This window comes from Bubalus bubalis, chromosome 17 (assembly GCF_019923935.1).
Source record: "Bubalus bubalis isolate 160015118507 breed Murrah chromosome 17, NDDB_SH_1, whole genome shotgun sequence".
NCBI lineage: Eukaryota > Metazoa > Chordata > Mammalia > Artiodactyla > Bovidae > Bubalus > Bubalus bubalis.
In genome coordinates, this window is record NC_059173.1 from 13,830,899 (window position 1) to 13,846,654 (window position 15,756).

General features: G+C 38.5%; 1 protein-coding gene across 3 annotated transcripts in view; it reads right to left on the reverse strand.

Moving 5' to 3' along the window:
* MED13L (mediator complex subunit 13L) overlaps positions 1 to 15,756 on the reverse strand; it is a 280,163-nt gene that overhangs the window by 62,943 nt on the left and 201,464 nt on the right. For all 3 annotated transcript variants that reach the window (XM_025267579.3, XM_025267578.3, XM_025267580.3), the window contains one exon: positions 225 to 370. In XM_025267579.3, coding sequence (XP_025123364.2) covers positions 225 to 370 — 146 coding nt within the window. The remainder of the gene's footprint in view (positions 1 to 224; positions 371 to 15,756) is intronic.

The window sequence follows — 15,756 nt, forward strand, 5'->3', positions numbered from 1 at the left end:
ACACTTAAGACCATGTTGTAGCTGAGGGAAGCTTTCAGTAAAAAAATGAGCAAGCTATCATCATTTACTTGTGGTCTTCCCTTTCTTCTTCAGAAACTAACCCTTCCTGCTTAGCTCAACACGTCCATTTCAGGTACTACCTCATTCCATGAAACTTCACTGGGCAAGGCGGCTATCCACCAGGTAGGGAGTGGTGGAGAGGAAGAACATCATTGTTTACTTACCTTGAAATGGTGCAGGTGAAGACTGAGCCATGTGGATATGCTCCTCATTGATCAAATAAATTGGCTGGTGTTGGGCAATCTCCACACTTGTGCATACATTACTTTCCCCGTGAAGAAAGAATGTGAACGCACAGGACAAATGCTCACTAGAAAAAGACAAAATGAGAAACTCAGCTCTACATTTTGGTGGGAAATAATTAGGTGCTAGACACAGGAACACAGACGGGACACAGCTTTACTTTATCAAGCATCCACCACAGCCTGCCCTGGATGATATTAACAAGCACAAACTTTCCATCGCTGTGGACAAATAAAAACGGTAATTAAAGATGCCAGATAAATAGAAAGTTAGGTCTCACTGCAAAACTGGAAATGACTGTGCAGAACGCTTTCTGCTTCCTTTGCACAGATTCTCCAACTATAAGCTCCCAAGGACAGGAAAAGAATAACGTTTTTCTACCTTCTTGTGTATTACTATCTGAACTGGCTTTTAAGTGACTAGGAATGATGACAAAGTAGTTTTGCTTGTGTTTGGTATGACATAACAGTAAGATCAAATTTACAATCTTATACCATTACAACAAGGCTATTAAACTTATTGATCTAAAGATAGCAATTAAGAACACTACTACATGTAAATTTCCAATATACAACTGCTAAGATAGTATGTTTCTAAATAGACTGGTGATTGATTATATTTAATTTTCACAATTTACCTCTGATCACAAAATTTTATTAACGCATTCCACTTCTCCATTTTCCACACAATTTGCTAAAAATTGAAAAAATGATGTGTCTTGGAGAAAAATAATTTCAAAATTACTATAGTGGCACATTCTTTCAAAGTCGTTAACTTTGGCCTTAAGTCACCCATAACATCTCCATTTCTCAGGACAGCTTATAAGAACATTTGCCTGATGAACCAAAATGACTATATTCTAAGCAACCACCATTTGAAAACTCATCTTCCAAGATTTCCTTCTTTTCAAAAGTTCTCTAAAATATTATAAAGTATATTTTGAGTACCACTCAAAAAATTAAAATTTAAGTAAAAAATTATAATGATTTTGGAAAACTGAAATAAAAATGACAACATTTTCACTCTATTCCTACAGGGAAACATATATTAATATAGTCTTCCTTTACAAGTACGTTGCAATGATCTGAGAAAATTTTGTGTTTTACTCAAATGTGCAGCTTCCTCAATAGGACAGACACAGCTAGACTTGATATTTGGGTATTTAGCACAACAGAGTAATCGTAAGATAATAAATTTAAACTTCTCTTTAGCACCTTATGTCTAAGTTTCAAGTTCACCAAGAGGAAACAATGCATGTAATTTAAATGTATACAAGTATACAGAAGTGTCAACCATGTGCTGTCCTTCATTTATGGAAACGACACTGAACACATAGCATCCCCCAAGCACAACATTATTTCAGGCATGTAAACCACCAACCTACACATCAACTGACTGTGGATTGGTCGTTTTCGTTTGTAAAATCCAGTAGAGAAGGAGGATCTGACATATCCCTCTCATGCTTATTAACCCATGCAGTCATCCGAATATTTATAAGGCCCCTGGTGAGAGTTACAGATTCTGAGTACAGCTCTTCTACTGAATCCCAACTGTGCATGAACACAAACACAACCTACCTTTGTCTATCAATCAGGAAGTCAGAATGGTACAAGAAGTCTGAACAGTGACAATGAGTAAAATATGGTTCATGTCCTCAAGGAGAGTATAAACTAAGGCTGACATAAATGCTTATCAGTACAATAAAGTCAAGTACAGAAACAGAAAACCAAAATGCCATGGGAAGGCTAAAGTGTACTGATTTTTTCAATTTGGAAGTCCAAATGCTGCAAAGAAGATGAAATCAGATGAAAGTTTGATTTTAGTATAGAGAAAAGAAAAAGTAAGAGAGGGAATGTGAGGCAAGGAATAGATGTAGTTGAGAACAGGATATAGCTTAGAAATTCTAAAAGGAGGAGAGACAGGACGTGATGGGAAAGGAAAAAGAAGTCTGAAAAAAGAAGTCAGAGGTCACCCTTGAGACAACCAAAAGTCTTGCCATGTGAAAAATAGCAGGGAGCCAATTAAAGGTTTGGTTTTTAAAAGTTGGCTCAATCTAAAGAATCGAGATAAAAACCTCAAAATAGAATTCAATTTGAATTTGCTATGTTCCAAAAGAGGCTCAGAGGTTAAAGCATCTGCCTGCAATGCGGGAGACCTGGGTTCGATCCCTGGGCCAGGAAGATCCCCTGGAGAAGGAAACAGCAACCCACTCCAGTGTTCTTGCCTGGAGAATCCCATGGATAGGGGAGCCTCGTGGGCTATAGTCCACGGGGTCGCAAAGAGTCAGACATGACTGAGCGACTTCACTTCACTTCACAAAAGACACAGAGCAACACAAATGAAAACAGTAGGAAGTGAATCAGTGACCTATTTTCTATATTGATAACTTTCAAAAACTAATTTTTTTTTTTTTCTAAAGAGACAAAACTACACAAGAAAAACAACAAGTTATGGGGGAAATAGAACAGAAGCCACCAGTAACTACATAATGTTTTGTAAGTTACTTCACTGTTCTGATCACAGCTTCCTCATATGTCAAGTCAGATGCTGGCACAAACTGCTGCCCCTTCACCCCAAGAAATTCTCATTTAGAAGGTCTAGAATGAGCCCCAAGAATCTGCATTTCCATCCAATTCTCAGTGCTGCTGCTGCTACTCCTAGCTTAAGGTTCATGCTTCGAGAATCACTGAATTTTATGGCAAATAAATCCTTTTCAGCTATAAAATTCTTTTTTTTTTCCCCCTAAGATTACAAGAAACAAGAGGGCAAGGAGGACAATACTGATGACCTAAGGAGACTTTTGCCACTTCTAAGACTACACAGATAAAACTTACAGCATTGCCTGTAATAGTTAACAACTACAGACAGACAAAATGCCCATTTGTAAAGGACTGGTTAACTAAACTAAGATACATCCCTACAAAATAATACTGTGTAACCACTTAAAAGAAAATACTGATACATAAAAACCTACCACATAAACCCATAAAAGATGAGGAAAAAAACAAGGTACAAAATTGCTGTGAATCATATACACCCATCTGTATAAAAATGCAAGACTGGGGAGAAAAATATATGCACACACAATCTGCTTACCCTGGCATAAAATTTCTCTGGAAGGATTCACTTTAAAAACCTAATAATTTTGGCTGCCTTTGGGGAATGCAGTGGTATGACTAGGGGATAAAGTAAGAATTCTCAATACTCTTTTCTACTTTTTGAATGTGGGGCCAGGGGTCACACAGAAGGTAATGGAGGCAGGATCTGAAGGAAGCCCCCGCCTCCCATCCTGTGCAGTGCCTGCTGGCCCAACTAGAGGAACCCAGTCTTTCATCTCACCACATTTGGCTCTTAGTTGAAGCCTGCTGAGATCATCTTTGATTCTGACTCTGTTATCTAACATGCTGGATATTTAATCAGCAAGCATCAATATCTTTATCCATGTCAGTGCTAAAAATGGTGACTGAGACTATACTGAGGAAAGAATCCTGAGTCACTTTATCAGGTAATTTTCCAGTTACAAATGCTCCCAAGTGCTGCCACTCATGTACAGTTTCTTGTCTACAAAGGACACTCTGACAAATTACTATGTCAAGTGTCTTTATACAATGCAGACACGTAACAACTACCATATTGCCCTGATCTAGAAACCTGCCTAAAAGCCAAATTCAGGTTGTCTGATATACAAGTTAACTCGCCTCATTTTACAGATGAGAAGATAAGGATAAAAAGTATGGCCTGCAAATGCCATTCTTAGAAGCACAGCTGGAATTAGACTTGAAATTTAGGGATCCTTCCTCTCCTTTTCACCATACACCTGTCTGCTGTTGCACTCACCTCACTCTCCCCCAGAACGCTAGAGGACTACAGCTTTCCTTTTCTCTGTGAAGGGACTCCCATACTCTCTGCCACTCAGGAGTAGTCTTGATTTCCACAGCTTTACCTGCTCTTCACTAGAGCACACTACTCTGTTAGGGCTCCCTTATCTTTCTCCCTCTATTGACTAAGGTCAAATAATCAACATGTAAATAAAATGATTAGTATAATAGTAGCACTACTACTGATATCACTAAATGACCTATCCATAAATAACTCTGGTGTTATGAAGAAGACAACTGTAGGGTGAATTTGGAAATGCAGGTATAATTTATTCACTATCAAAAAGATAAAGATCATCTGAATGGCTGAAAAATACTAAATCCATCTACGTAATACTTAGACCAGACATGCAAAATTAAACCACACCCATGGACCTCACCAGATGGTCAACACTGAAATCAGACTGATTATAGTCTTTGCAGCCAAAGATGGAGAAGCTCTATATAGTCAGCAAAAACAAGACCAGGAGCTTACTGTGGCTCCCATCATGAACTCCTTATTGCCAAATTCAGACTTAAATTAAAGAAAGTGGGGAAAACCACTAGACCATTCAGGTATGACCTAAATCAAATCCCTTCTGATTATACAGTGGAAGTGAGAAATAGATTTAAGGGACCAGATCTGATAGACAGAGTGTCTGATGAACTATGGACAGAGGTTCATGACATTGTACAGGAGACAGGGATCAAGACCATCCCCAAGAAAAAGAAATGCAAAAAAGCAAAATGGCTGTCTGAGGAGGCCTTACAAATAGCTGTGAAAAGAGAAGAAGCAAAAAGCAAAGGAGAAAAGGAAAGATACACCTATTTGAATGCAGAGTTCCAAAGAATAGCAAGGAGAGATAAGAAAGCCTTCCTCAGTGATCAATGCAAAGAATACAGGAAAGCAATAGAATGGGAAAAACTAGAGATCTCTTCCAGAAAATGAGATACCAAGGGAACATTTCATGCAAAGATGGGCTCGCTCAATAAAGGACAGAAATGGTACGGACCTAACAGAAGCAGAAGATAGTAAGGAGGGGTGGCAAGAATACACAGATGAACTGTACAAAAAAGATCTTCACGACCCAGATAATCTCGATGGTATGATCACTCACCTAGAGCCAGACATCCTGGAATATGAAGTCAAGTGGGCCTTAGGATGCATAACTATGAACAAAGTTAGTGGAAGTGGTGGAATTCCAATTGAGCTATTTCAAATCCTAAATGATGATGCTGTTAAAGTGCTGCGCTCAATATGCCAGCAAATTTGGAAAACTCAGCAGCGGCCACAGGACTGGAAAAGGTCAGTTTTCATTCCAATCCCAAAGAAAGGCAATGCCAAAGAATGCTCAAACTACTACACAATTGCACTCATCTCACACGCTAGTAAAGTAATGCTCAAAATTCTCCAAGCCAGGCTTCAGCAATTCGTGAACCGTGAACTTCCAGACGTTCAAACTGGTTTTAGAAAAGGCAGAGGAACCAGAGATCAAACTGCCAACATCTGCTGGATAATCGAAAAAGCAAGAGAGTTCTAGAAAAACATCTATTTCTGCTTTATTGACTATGCCAAAGCCTCTGACTGTGTGGATCACAATAAACTGTGGAAAATTCTGAAAGAGATGGGAAAACCAGACCACCTGACCTTCCTCTTGAGAAACCTGTATGCAGGTCAAGAAGCAACAGTTAGAACTGGACATGGAACAACAGACTGGTTCCAAACAGGAAAAGGAGTACGTCAAGGCTGTATATTGTCACCCTGCTTATTTAACTTCTATGCAGAGTACATCAAGAGAAACGCTGGGCTGGAAGAAGCACAAGCTGGGATCAAGATTGCTGGGAGAAATATCAATAACCTCAGATATTCAGATGACACCACCCTTATGGCAGAAAGTGAAGAAGATCTAAAGAGCCTCTTGATGAAAGTGAAAGAGAAGACTGAAAAGCTGGCTTAAAGCTCAACATTCAGAAAACGAAGATTATGGCATCCGGTCCTGTCACTTCGTGGCAAATAGATGGGGAAACAGTGGAAACAGTGGCTGACTTTATGTTTTTGGGCTCCAAAATCACTGCAGATGGTGACTGCAGCCATGAAATTAAAAGACGCTTACTCCTTAGAAGGAAAGTTATGACCAACCTAGATAGCATATTCAAAAGCAGAGACACTACTTTGCCAACAAAGGTCTGTCTAGTTAAGGCTATGGTTTTTCCAGTGGTCATGTATGGATGTGAGAGTTGGACTGTGAAGAAGGCTGAGCACTGAAGAATTGATGCTTTTGAACTGTGGTGTTGGAGAAGACTCTTGAGAGTCCCTTGGACTGCAAGGAGATCCAACCAGTCCATCCTAAAGGAGATCAGTCCTGGGTGTTCATTGGAAGGTCTGATGCTGAAGCTGAAACTCCAATACTTTGGCCACCTGATACAAAGAGCTGACTCATTTGAAAAGACCCTGATGCTGGGAAAGATTGAGGGCAGGAGGAGAAGGGGACAACAGAGGATGAGATGGTTGGATGGCATCACAGACTCAATGGAGCTGAGTTTGGGTAAACTCCAGGAGTTGGTGATGGACAGGGAGGCCTGGTGTGCTGTGGTTCATGGGGTCACAAAGAGTTGGACACAACTGAGCAACTGAACTGAACAAAAAATAGTAGAAAATGATATTGCAGGCGAATACAAATAAAAATAAAGCTGGTATAGAAATAGTAGTAAACAGTACATTTTTAAAATGTAGGTTCATCATTATAGAATAATGAACAGAGAAATTCACTAAGAAATTAAAACAATCTTGAGTGTGCATGTACACAGCCATATGGTACACAATATAACTTAGAAATATATAAAGAAAAAATGGCAGAATTACAAGGAGAAACTGACATATCTTTAACTGATAAGTATTTCAATATACTTTTTTCAGTATTTAATAAGCAAATTACTTAGAATACCAAAAAAAAAGACAAAAGTATATAAACAAGTATATATGTTGGCTTTTAAGAAATAAATAATCTGTTCTTTTCCAGGGACACATAGAAGACGTACAAAAAAGGACTGGGAACTAGGACACAAGACAAATTCAAAGTTTCAAAGAATTGATATCACACAGACTATACATTCTTTAATCAGTGCAATTTATTTAGAAATCAACAGTTTTTGCCTTTTTTTTTTTTAAGGTTAAAATAAAATCCCTTTGTTTGGAAACTTGAATACGCACTCCCTAAATAATTCATGGGTTACAGAGGAAATCACAATGGAAATCACAAAATGTTTAAAACTGAATGACAACAAAAGTAATACATGTCAAAATCAGAGAGAGACAGTGCTTAGAGAGTAATTTATATCCTCATATGCCTAAAAGAGGGTCTTAAAATAAATGAGATAAGCCTTCAAATCAAGAAGTTGAAAGGGGCAACAACAAAAAACAAGTCAACTCAATGAAACTAGAAGGCTGAAAATAATGACAAAAACACAAAAACTTGAGGTGGGGGTAGAAGAGAGGTAACAGAAATGATTAACAAAATGAAACTTGTTCTGTGAGCACCTTAAAAGAAGACAACCCACTAAGCCAACTGATTTGAGGAAGGGAAGTGGACAGATGCCTGTGCAGCAAGGAGGGAGGGGTACCATCACACAGTCCTGAAAACCAAGAGGAGGAAGCACCCCTGAGGCACTGACCACTCGGCATCAAGACTAGACGCTTACTGCAAAGGCTCTGCTGCTTCCTACACCTCTGCTGCTGTGCATGCTTTTCTTTCATCTAGAATAAACTTCTCCCATCCTTCCTCACCTAATTCCTTCTCATCTTTTCCAAGAAATCATCTTTAAAAGTCCCAGAACTGGCAAAATGCACCCAAACTACTCTGTATATATCTCGGCCAAAGCTTCTCAATGCTTGTTAAGTTTTACGTCTAGTGCACCTAACTTTTTTGAGGACAAAAGTCAAGTTTTATCTATCATTTTGTATTCTCACACTTAACATGGTGCTTGGAGTGGGAAGATGCTGCATTAATCACTTGCGCTTGTGATACTTTGTACCTTTCCTCTAAAATTTTCTGGCATTTTATTTGGAGAGTCTGAAATAACCATGGAATTCTGAGTCATGAGACAGAGAAGAACAAGAGGGAAAGGGGGAAAGGGGAAAAAAGCACAAAAACCCTGTGATTTTCCAGTCAAGAATACATTAGGGGAAACCTACCCCTGGTCTTGAGAATCTCTGACAATCTCTCCATCTGGTCTTCTAAAGGGAACCTGCTTGGGGGTATCACCGACAGCTGTGGAGTATAACATGGTATGACTCTCACTGGGACCCAAGACAGTGTATATTTTGCACATCTCACCTACATTTCTGTAACTCCACATTATTTCCTACTCTGTCACTCTCCTTAAATCCCATCTTTCAAAGTCCAATATCACTTCTACTTTTTCCATATAAGTTCTTTTACATGGCCTTATACAAAGGCCTACCCACTCGTGTTCTTGCTTGGAGAATCCCAGGGATGGGGGAGCCTGGTGGCTGCCATCTGTGGGATCACACAGAGTCGGACACGACTGAAGTGACTTAGCAGCAGCAGCATACAAAGGCCTTCTCATATAAGCTCTTTTCACAGAGACCTCTTTATTCTCTTGCCACTAAGAGTATTTACCTCTTGTTTGGCACCCATATTATCAAAAGAACTCATTTAATTAACAAGTATTTACTAAGCACATCTATCTATCTTGTATCAAACACTATGCTGGACTTAGCCATGTAGAAATAAGACCAGAATCAGCCCTTGGGTTATTTTATGTTTTTTAAGCAAAGCACCAAAAAACTTTAAAAGGGAATAGAAATTTGAAGACGAAGAAATTCTGGTAGGAGGCCCTCAGTTAAAATTGTGTACTTGAATGTTAGAGTTCTCAAGAAAGGGCCAGCATCATTACATGATGCTTCAGGCAAGAATTCTGGAGTGAGATGCCATTCCCTCCTTCAGAGGATCTTCTAGACCCAGGGATCAAGCCCATGTCTCCTGCATTACGGGCAGATTCTTTACGGCTGAGCCACTGGGGAAACCCATCCAATGATTCCATCATCCACCTTATTTCTTTCACAAGACTTTGTCATAATTTGCAATTGGTTATTTTGATGGTCTCCCTCATCATAAAATAAGGTCCCCAAAAGGAGGAACCATGTCTGTCCCACTGTCCTCTGAATCCTCAGCATCTAGACATGTAAGACTTAGTAGTCAATGCACGGCTAAATGCAGTTTTAGTCATAACCAAAGAGTACTTTTCTTTTAGCAAGTTCCATCACGAGGAGAACAAGAAAAACTGATGTGCACAATGAATATTTTTTAAGTGGGAAGATTAATTATTATTAATAGGAGGGGAATGTAATTTCCAATAATAGGAAAACAAGCAACTTTAAAAACTGTTTACTTTGCAAATATAAGGGGTTGGTGTAGGTTGCATCTGTGTTGTTGAGAAAAGACTTGCAAAAATGCAAAAAAGGAAGAACTATCTTCCAGATCATTTTACTCTTAGAATATTCTAAATCTTAAGAACAATTTTTTTTCACTTCTTACACTGAGTTTTCAGAATGCAAGTATTACATGTGCTTTCAAAATGCATTATGAATATTAATCAACTCCTGTTCTTTTCAGGGTGTAAAAGTGTTTTGATAACAGATTCACAATGCAGAATGCATTTAGATAATTTCACCTAAATGCTTTTTGTGTTATGAACTTATTATCTTAAAATTTTCCAAGTTGTCATTAACCAAATCTCTTGCAAGAGGTAATTTGCCTCACTCTATAGATCCTCATTTGGGAATAGTTCGCTAATGTTACTTTATCATTTTCTTTTTTTAAAAATATACCATTTACTTTGTCAGCCTTCACAAAGACTATGGTGAATCCTTTGCTTGTTGGCATACTGACCTTTCTCTTATTGAACAGTTCTTAACTTTCATCTCCTTTTTACAAGATGATGACACTATAATATTCAAATAAGAGTTGATCAAATTATTTTATAAAATCCTGAGATCCTTTCACCAATTCATGTATCTTCCCTTTAAATTAGAAGTTAAACCTGATTACAAAAGCAATGAAAATGTCCTAAAAAGTTAATGGCACATAATTTAAATAACAAAAAACAGGAGTACTTGCATTATAACTGTTAAATTATCAAGTACAACATTATGAATAATCACCCTGCTAAAAAATAGTTAACCATTAAATTGTTTGAAAACAAAATTGCCTCAATGAACAATTTTTCTTCACAAAGGTATATACATTTGTGATGCACAGGTATATATTTATGTAATACATACACATGTGCATAAATTTATAAACATACACACATGCACACGTACACGAGAAATTAAATCAGTGAGCTCTATGACCATTCCCTTCTACCCTGCCAAACCTCAAAGCCCAGTTGGTCCTTGGCAGTAAATTCAGCACGGGAGTGGTACAGTAATTCTTCCCCATCACAAGGTACTGCTCCTGGTCTTGCAGTGGTAACAGAGCAGCAGCACCTCTTGCACTGATGCAACAACAGTGGCCCAGTGGCCTACAAGACTGAATGTTCCTCCCTGGGTGCCTCACTAGGAGCAAATGCAGTGTGGAGGCTCTGACTCAATATGTCTTTGATCCAAAGGCAGGAAGAGTGTGACAGGTTCTCATCCTGATGGTACAAACTAGATAAGGTAATTATCAAGATGCCAAAATTGACATAACAGTTACTCTAGTCAGTGAAGTGTGCTTGAAGAAGCTGGTATACACAATATTTGAGGAGACTTACGAAAGCTGTCTTATTTAAACTCTCTCTTGAGGTTACTAAACTAGGCCAGATTATCTAGTCTCAATCACTGGACAACCCTTGGAAAATTCAATGGGAGTGTGCCTGGCAGAGAATACAGATTAAAGTGACATTTATACTAGGGAGCTCATAACTACTACAGCACTTTTACTGCTCACTTTAAGACACACTTGGATTCTTTTCTGTTTTATTAAGTATAAAACAAAACCTTTAATCCATTTTTTCGTTACTTTAAAAGACAGTAACAAAGTGGGGGAAGGGGGGAAGGTAGAGTAATGGAAGAGTATAGGGAACCATAGACATTTTCTACCATTTTTCTCATTAAATATTGATACCAATTAGGCATTATATATTGCTAAGAAAAAGGCTGAACTGACACTAAAATAGCTAAGACATATATATATATAAATATGTGTGTGTGTGTGTGTGTGTGTGTCTGAGATCATAAACCAGCCTTTCCCTGTTGCTCCTTACTGCTAAACTGAAATGCTATTTCTTCCCAAAGTACAAAATACATGTGGAATGGTACCTCTTAAAATCAGTGACTGTTTGCTTATATTTTACACAAATGTCCAACCACTATGACAGATTCTGCTGCTGGAGGAGGAGTCTGAGTGGCAGACATGGTGGAGTTCTTGCCAGCTTGAAAGAAACATAGGGACAGACCTCTGACATCTGTCCAGATTCCCACAAGCAGCTCACAGTGGGAGAAACGACCTGCCAGAAAGCATAAAGCAGATGGGAATTCCACTATGCCATTCATCAGGTGAACAACAGCAAGTAGGACTTTACCTATGTGATCAAACAAAAAAACCAAAAAAAAAGAGAGAGAGAGAGAATAAAAATAGAAAGAAAATTATTAATTAATAAGTGCTAGGCAAACAGGGCTTTCCAGGTGGCTCAGTGGTAAAGAATATGCCTGCCAAGCAGGAGACTCGGATTTGGTCCCTGGGTCAGGAAGATCCCCTGGAGAAGGAAATGACAAGCCTCTCCAGTATTCTTGCTTGGGAAAGTCAATGGACAGAGGAGCCTGGTGGGCTACAGTCCGTGGGGTCACAAAAAGTCTGACATGACTTAGTGACTCAACAGCAACAGCAGCAGCCAGGTATATGGCCTTTCTGCTGTCACAGAGTGTCATTTTTCCATACTCCATTACTACACTTTCCATCACTTACGAGTATCAACCCTCACTAGTTTTTCCTGCCTCATTATAATGATCATATGCAAACTACCTTAAATACTTCCAGAACAAGATGAGGCAGGTAAAAGAGACAAGGATCCACGTTGAGATTTTGCTTCTCTCTCATACCCCAATTCTATTTAAGGAACTGATAGTACTACAGAGTTAAGTTATAGTATGTATGTAACAGGAGCTAATACTTAAAGAAACAGTATGATGAAATTATTTTATGTCTCTACTTACAATGACAGTTTTAGTCATATTTTAAAGACATTGTCTACGATAAACAAAACAAGAGAAACATCTAACTTCTTATATCGCTCTAATTCACATCTAGCAGCTGACACTCAATGTGGCTTGGCAAGTTCTTTAAAAGGTTTTCCAACATTTGGCATTAGCCAACCAGAGAGCAGAGTCTTTTATAATCAGCACTGCTGCAAAATGTCTCACTCACCAGTACTCAAAGGAGGTCACAGATTTCCTAGCTAAAGGAAAATAAAATTGGAGCTGACACTTCCTTGGTAGAATGCTGTTATCAGCAAGAATTTATCCTCCATACTCTTCCCATGCCACAGGCCTACACCAGAAGCTACGTTTTCCTTTTCTTTAATCAAAACACAGTGCAGCCTTTAATCACCAGCACTGCTTGCCATCCCAACTCCCCTATCCCTAACACAAGAAAAATAAATCTGCTGGCTAGAACCAACAAAAATAAACATAAGATGCTTCTACATTTTTCTTACAATCTAGTTAAGACTACGAAGTCAAAGAGAGCTACAAGTTTTGTGATATGTTTAACAAATTCCAAACAGAATTAACTTTGATTCTTAACAGTTGAAAACAATTTCTCCTAAAATTCAGCAGTGATGATATACAAAGAAAAGTAGATATTGGAACTAACAGAGTCGTTAGTTGCTGTAAATAAGGATGACATTAGCATCTCACTTAAGAGCAACAGAAAACACAAGAGCCTTCAGGTGATGGATGGAGCACCTAAAAAGTTAGTGTATACTCCAGACACCCAGTAGTATTCATTCTTCAAACTAGTCTACTATATACAGTAGCTACATAAGCAGTTATTTAATGACAGTGATATACATTCAGTATCTGGTCATCAACAAAAATCTGAATGCTTAAAATTATGGATGTTTCTTCCTTTCCTTTTTTTTTAGAGTACCAATTTGCAAAAGGTTTAGAGGGAAAAAAAATTCTGATATAGAATCTCCTTTCATTATCAAGAATCATTTGCTCAGGCAACTTTTGGTTTATTTGTTAATTCTACAAATACACAAGCATTGCTCAAAAATGCCAGGTGTACCACAGTGAAGAAGGCCTATAGTCCTGACTCCCACAGAGCTGAAATTCTAGAAGCTAGGGCAATCAGACAGTTTAAAAGTTTTTCTAAAAGATAATTTTGAGACAAAAAGCCACAAAGAAAACAAAGTAAGATGGCTGTGTTTAACAGTGGCAGTGGACAGAGGAAGGGGAGAAGCGATGACGCGTTAGATGGGAGGCAGCAGTGGGTAAGGGAGAGGTCTTCTTTGAAGAAAGGCAAATGAGAAGTCAGCCCTGGTGAGACATGAGAGAGAGAAGTTTAGGTAGATGGTCATACAAAAGCCGGAAGTACAGAAACAAGCTTACTGTATTTGGGGAACAGAATGGCTTGCTGTGTGCTACGTCACTTCAGCCGGGTCCGACACTCTTTGTGACCCTACGGACTGTAGCCTGTCAGGCTCCTCTGTCCACGGAATCCTCCAGGCAAGAATACTGGAGTGGGTTGCTATGCTCTCCTCCAGGGGATCTTCCCAACTCAGGGATCAAACCTGCATTTCTTACATCTCCTGCAATGGCAGGGTTCTTTACGACCACCTTGGAGGTAAGTACAAAATGAGATCAAATAGGTGAGCAGGGGCTGGATCATATAAAGCTTTCAATACTGAGAAGGGGCATGGATTTTATTCTAAATACACTGATAAACCCTGCAGGATTTTAAGCAAAGGAATTACCATGGTCTCATTTATATTTCAAAAGGATCACTTTTAGTTACTTTCTTGATAATTGGTTATGAAGGAGATACAGGAAGACCAGCTGAAGGCTGGTTTAGAGAAAGGTATGGTTGAGAGTAGGTTGGCAGCAGTGAAGACTTAGGGGGACATGGATTTAAAATCTATTTCAAAAATGCGGCCAACAGCACATGTAGACAGGCACCCTATGAAGAAGGTGGATGCATCAATAAGGAAGGAGGTACGATCGAGATATCACATGTGAAAGATGTTCCTTAACGACAGCAGTTAAAGCCAAGGGGATAAGTGAAAGCACATAGGTCTGAGTTTGAAAGAGTCCAGATACAGAAAAAGTAACGCAATTCAACTTCTGTTCTGACATCCTCAGGTTCTTTCATGGGGGGTGGGGGGGAGTGGGGGAAAGGCTACCGTGTTTTTAGTAAGACAGTATGTGAGGCATATGTTTTAATGATCTTTCTCCAAACAATAGGTGAAGAGAAAATAGAAAGCTATAGTGTACTTTTCTTAATTTTTGTTTGTTTTGACGAGAGACGCTCCCCCATACTCCGCCTGCACATACTCACTCCAATTTAGGGTTTAATGAATTTAACTGAATCAAACTATTCCATTTAAATTTTCTCCTTTCAAAATCACCTTTAAAAACAGATTACTAAGTTTAGTAATAAAATTAACTGAAAACAAATAATGAAGTTATAAAATACTATTTGATTCAAATTATCATCTGAATATCAAGTTTTTCTATTTAGTAATCACACCTAGAATCTAACATCACAATATTAAGTAACAATAAATGAAGTAATCGCACAACCTATTTTACATTAAATTTGGAGATTTCCACTGAAAGTAATTTTCCCCTTTCATTATGCTAATAAAAGTGAGGGAGAAATGTGTTAGTTATCGTTTTTCTATAGATCAGGCTGGGTCACCCACTCAAAACACAAGACTCCATCACGTCTAGCACTCTCTCACTGAATGACTTTGACACAGTATTATTTACTGACTTTAAACATGTATCAGGACTGGAAACTACCTAAACTCCCATCAAGAATAGAAGAGATAAATCAACCCAGGCATAGTCACACAATGGAGTACTCTACAGCAATCAGAATAAGTGGTCTACAACTGCACATACAACCTGAATAACTAAAACAACGTTGACCAAGAGAAGACAGAAACAAAAAGATATCTATGTAGGATTCTATTTATATGAAATGTGAAGACACACTAAACCGCTGGAACAAGTGCTCATGCTTGGAGGGGAGAGGCAGCGCCTGGAAAGGAGAATGAGGGAGGTTTTCGGGCTGCTAGTAACATCTATTTCCTGTGCAGGAGCAGGGGTGTGTGTGTGCACGTGCACACGTGTGCGCATGTGTGTTAGGCGCTCAGTCATGTCCGACTCTTTGCAACCCCATGGACTGTATGAACTCAATTTGGAAAAACTCACTGAGCTTTATATACTTACGATATATGTACTTTTTGTACTGTATATTATATACATCAATAAAAAGTTATACACATGAAATATGAAAGATATATAGCAAAATGTTAATATTCTGGACCTCATCAGATTAAATGAGTTGTAAAAGCATGAGTATTT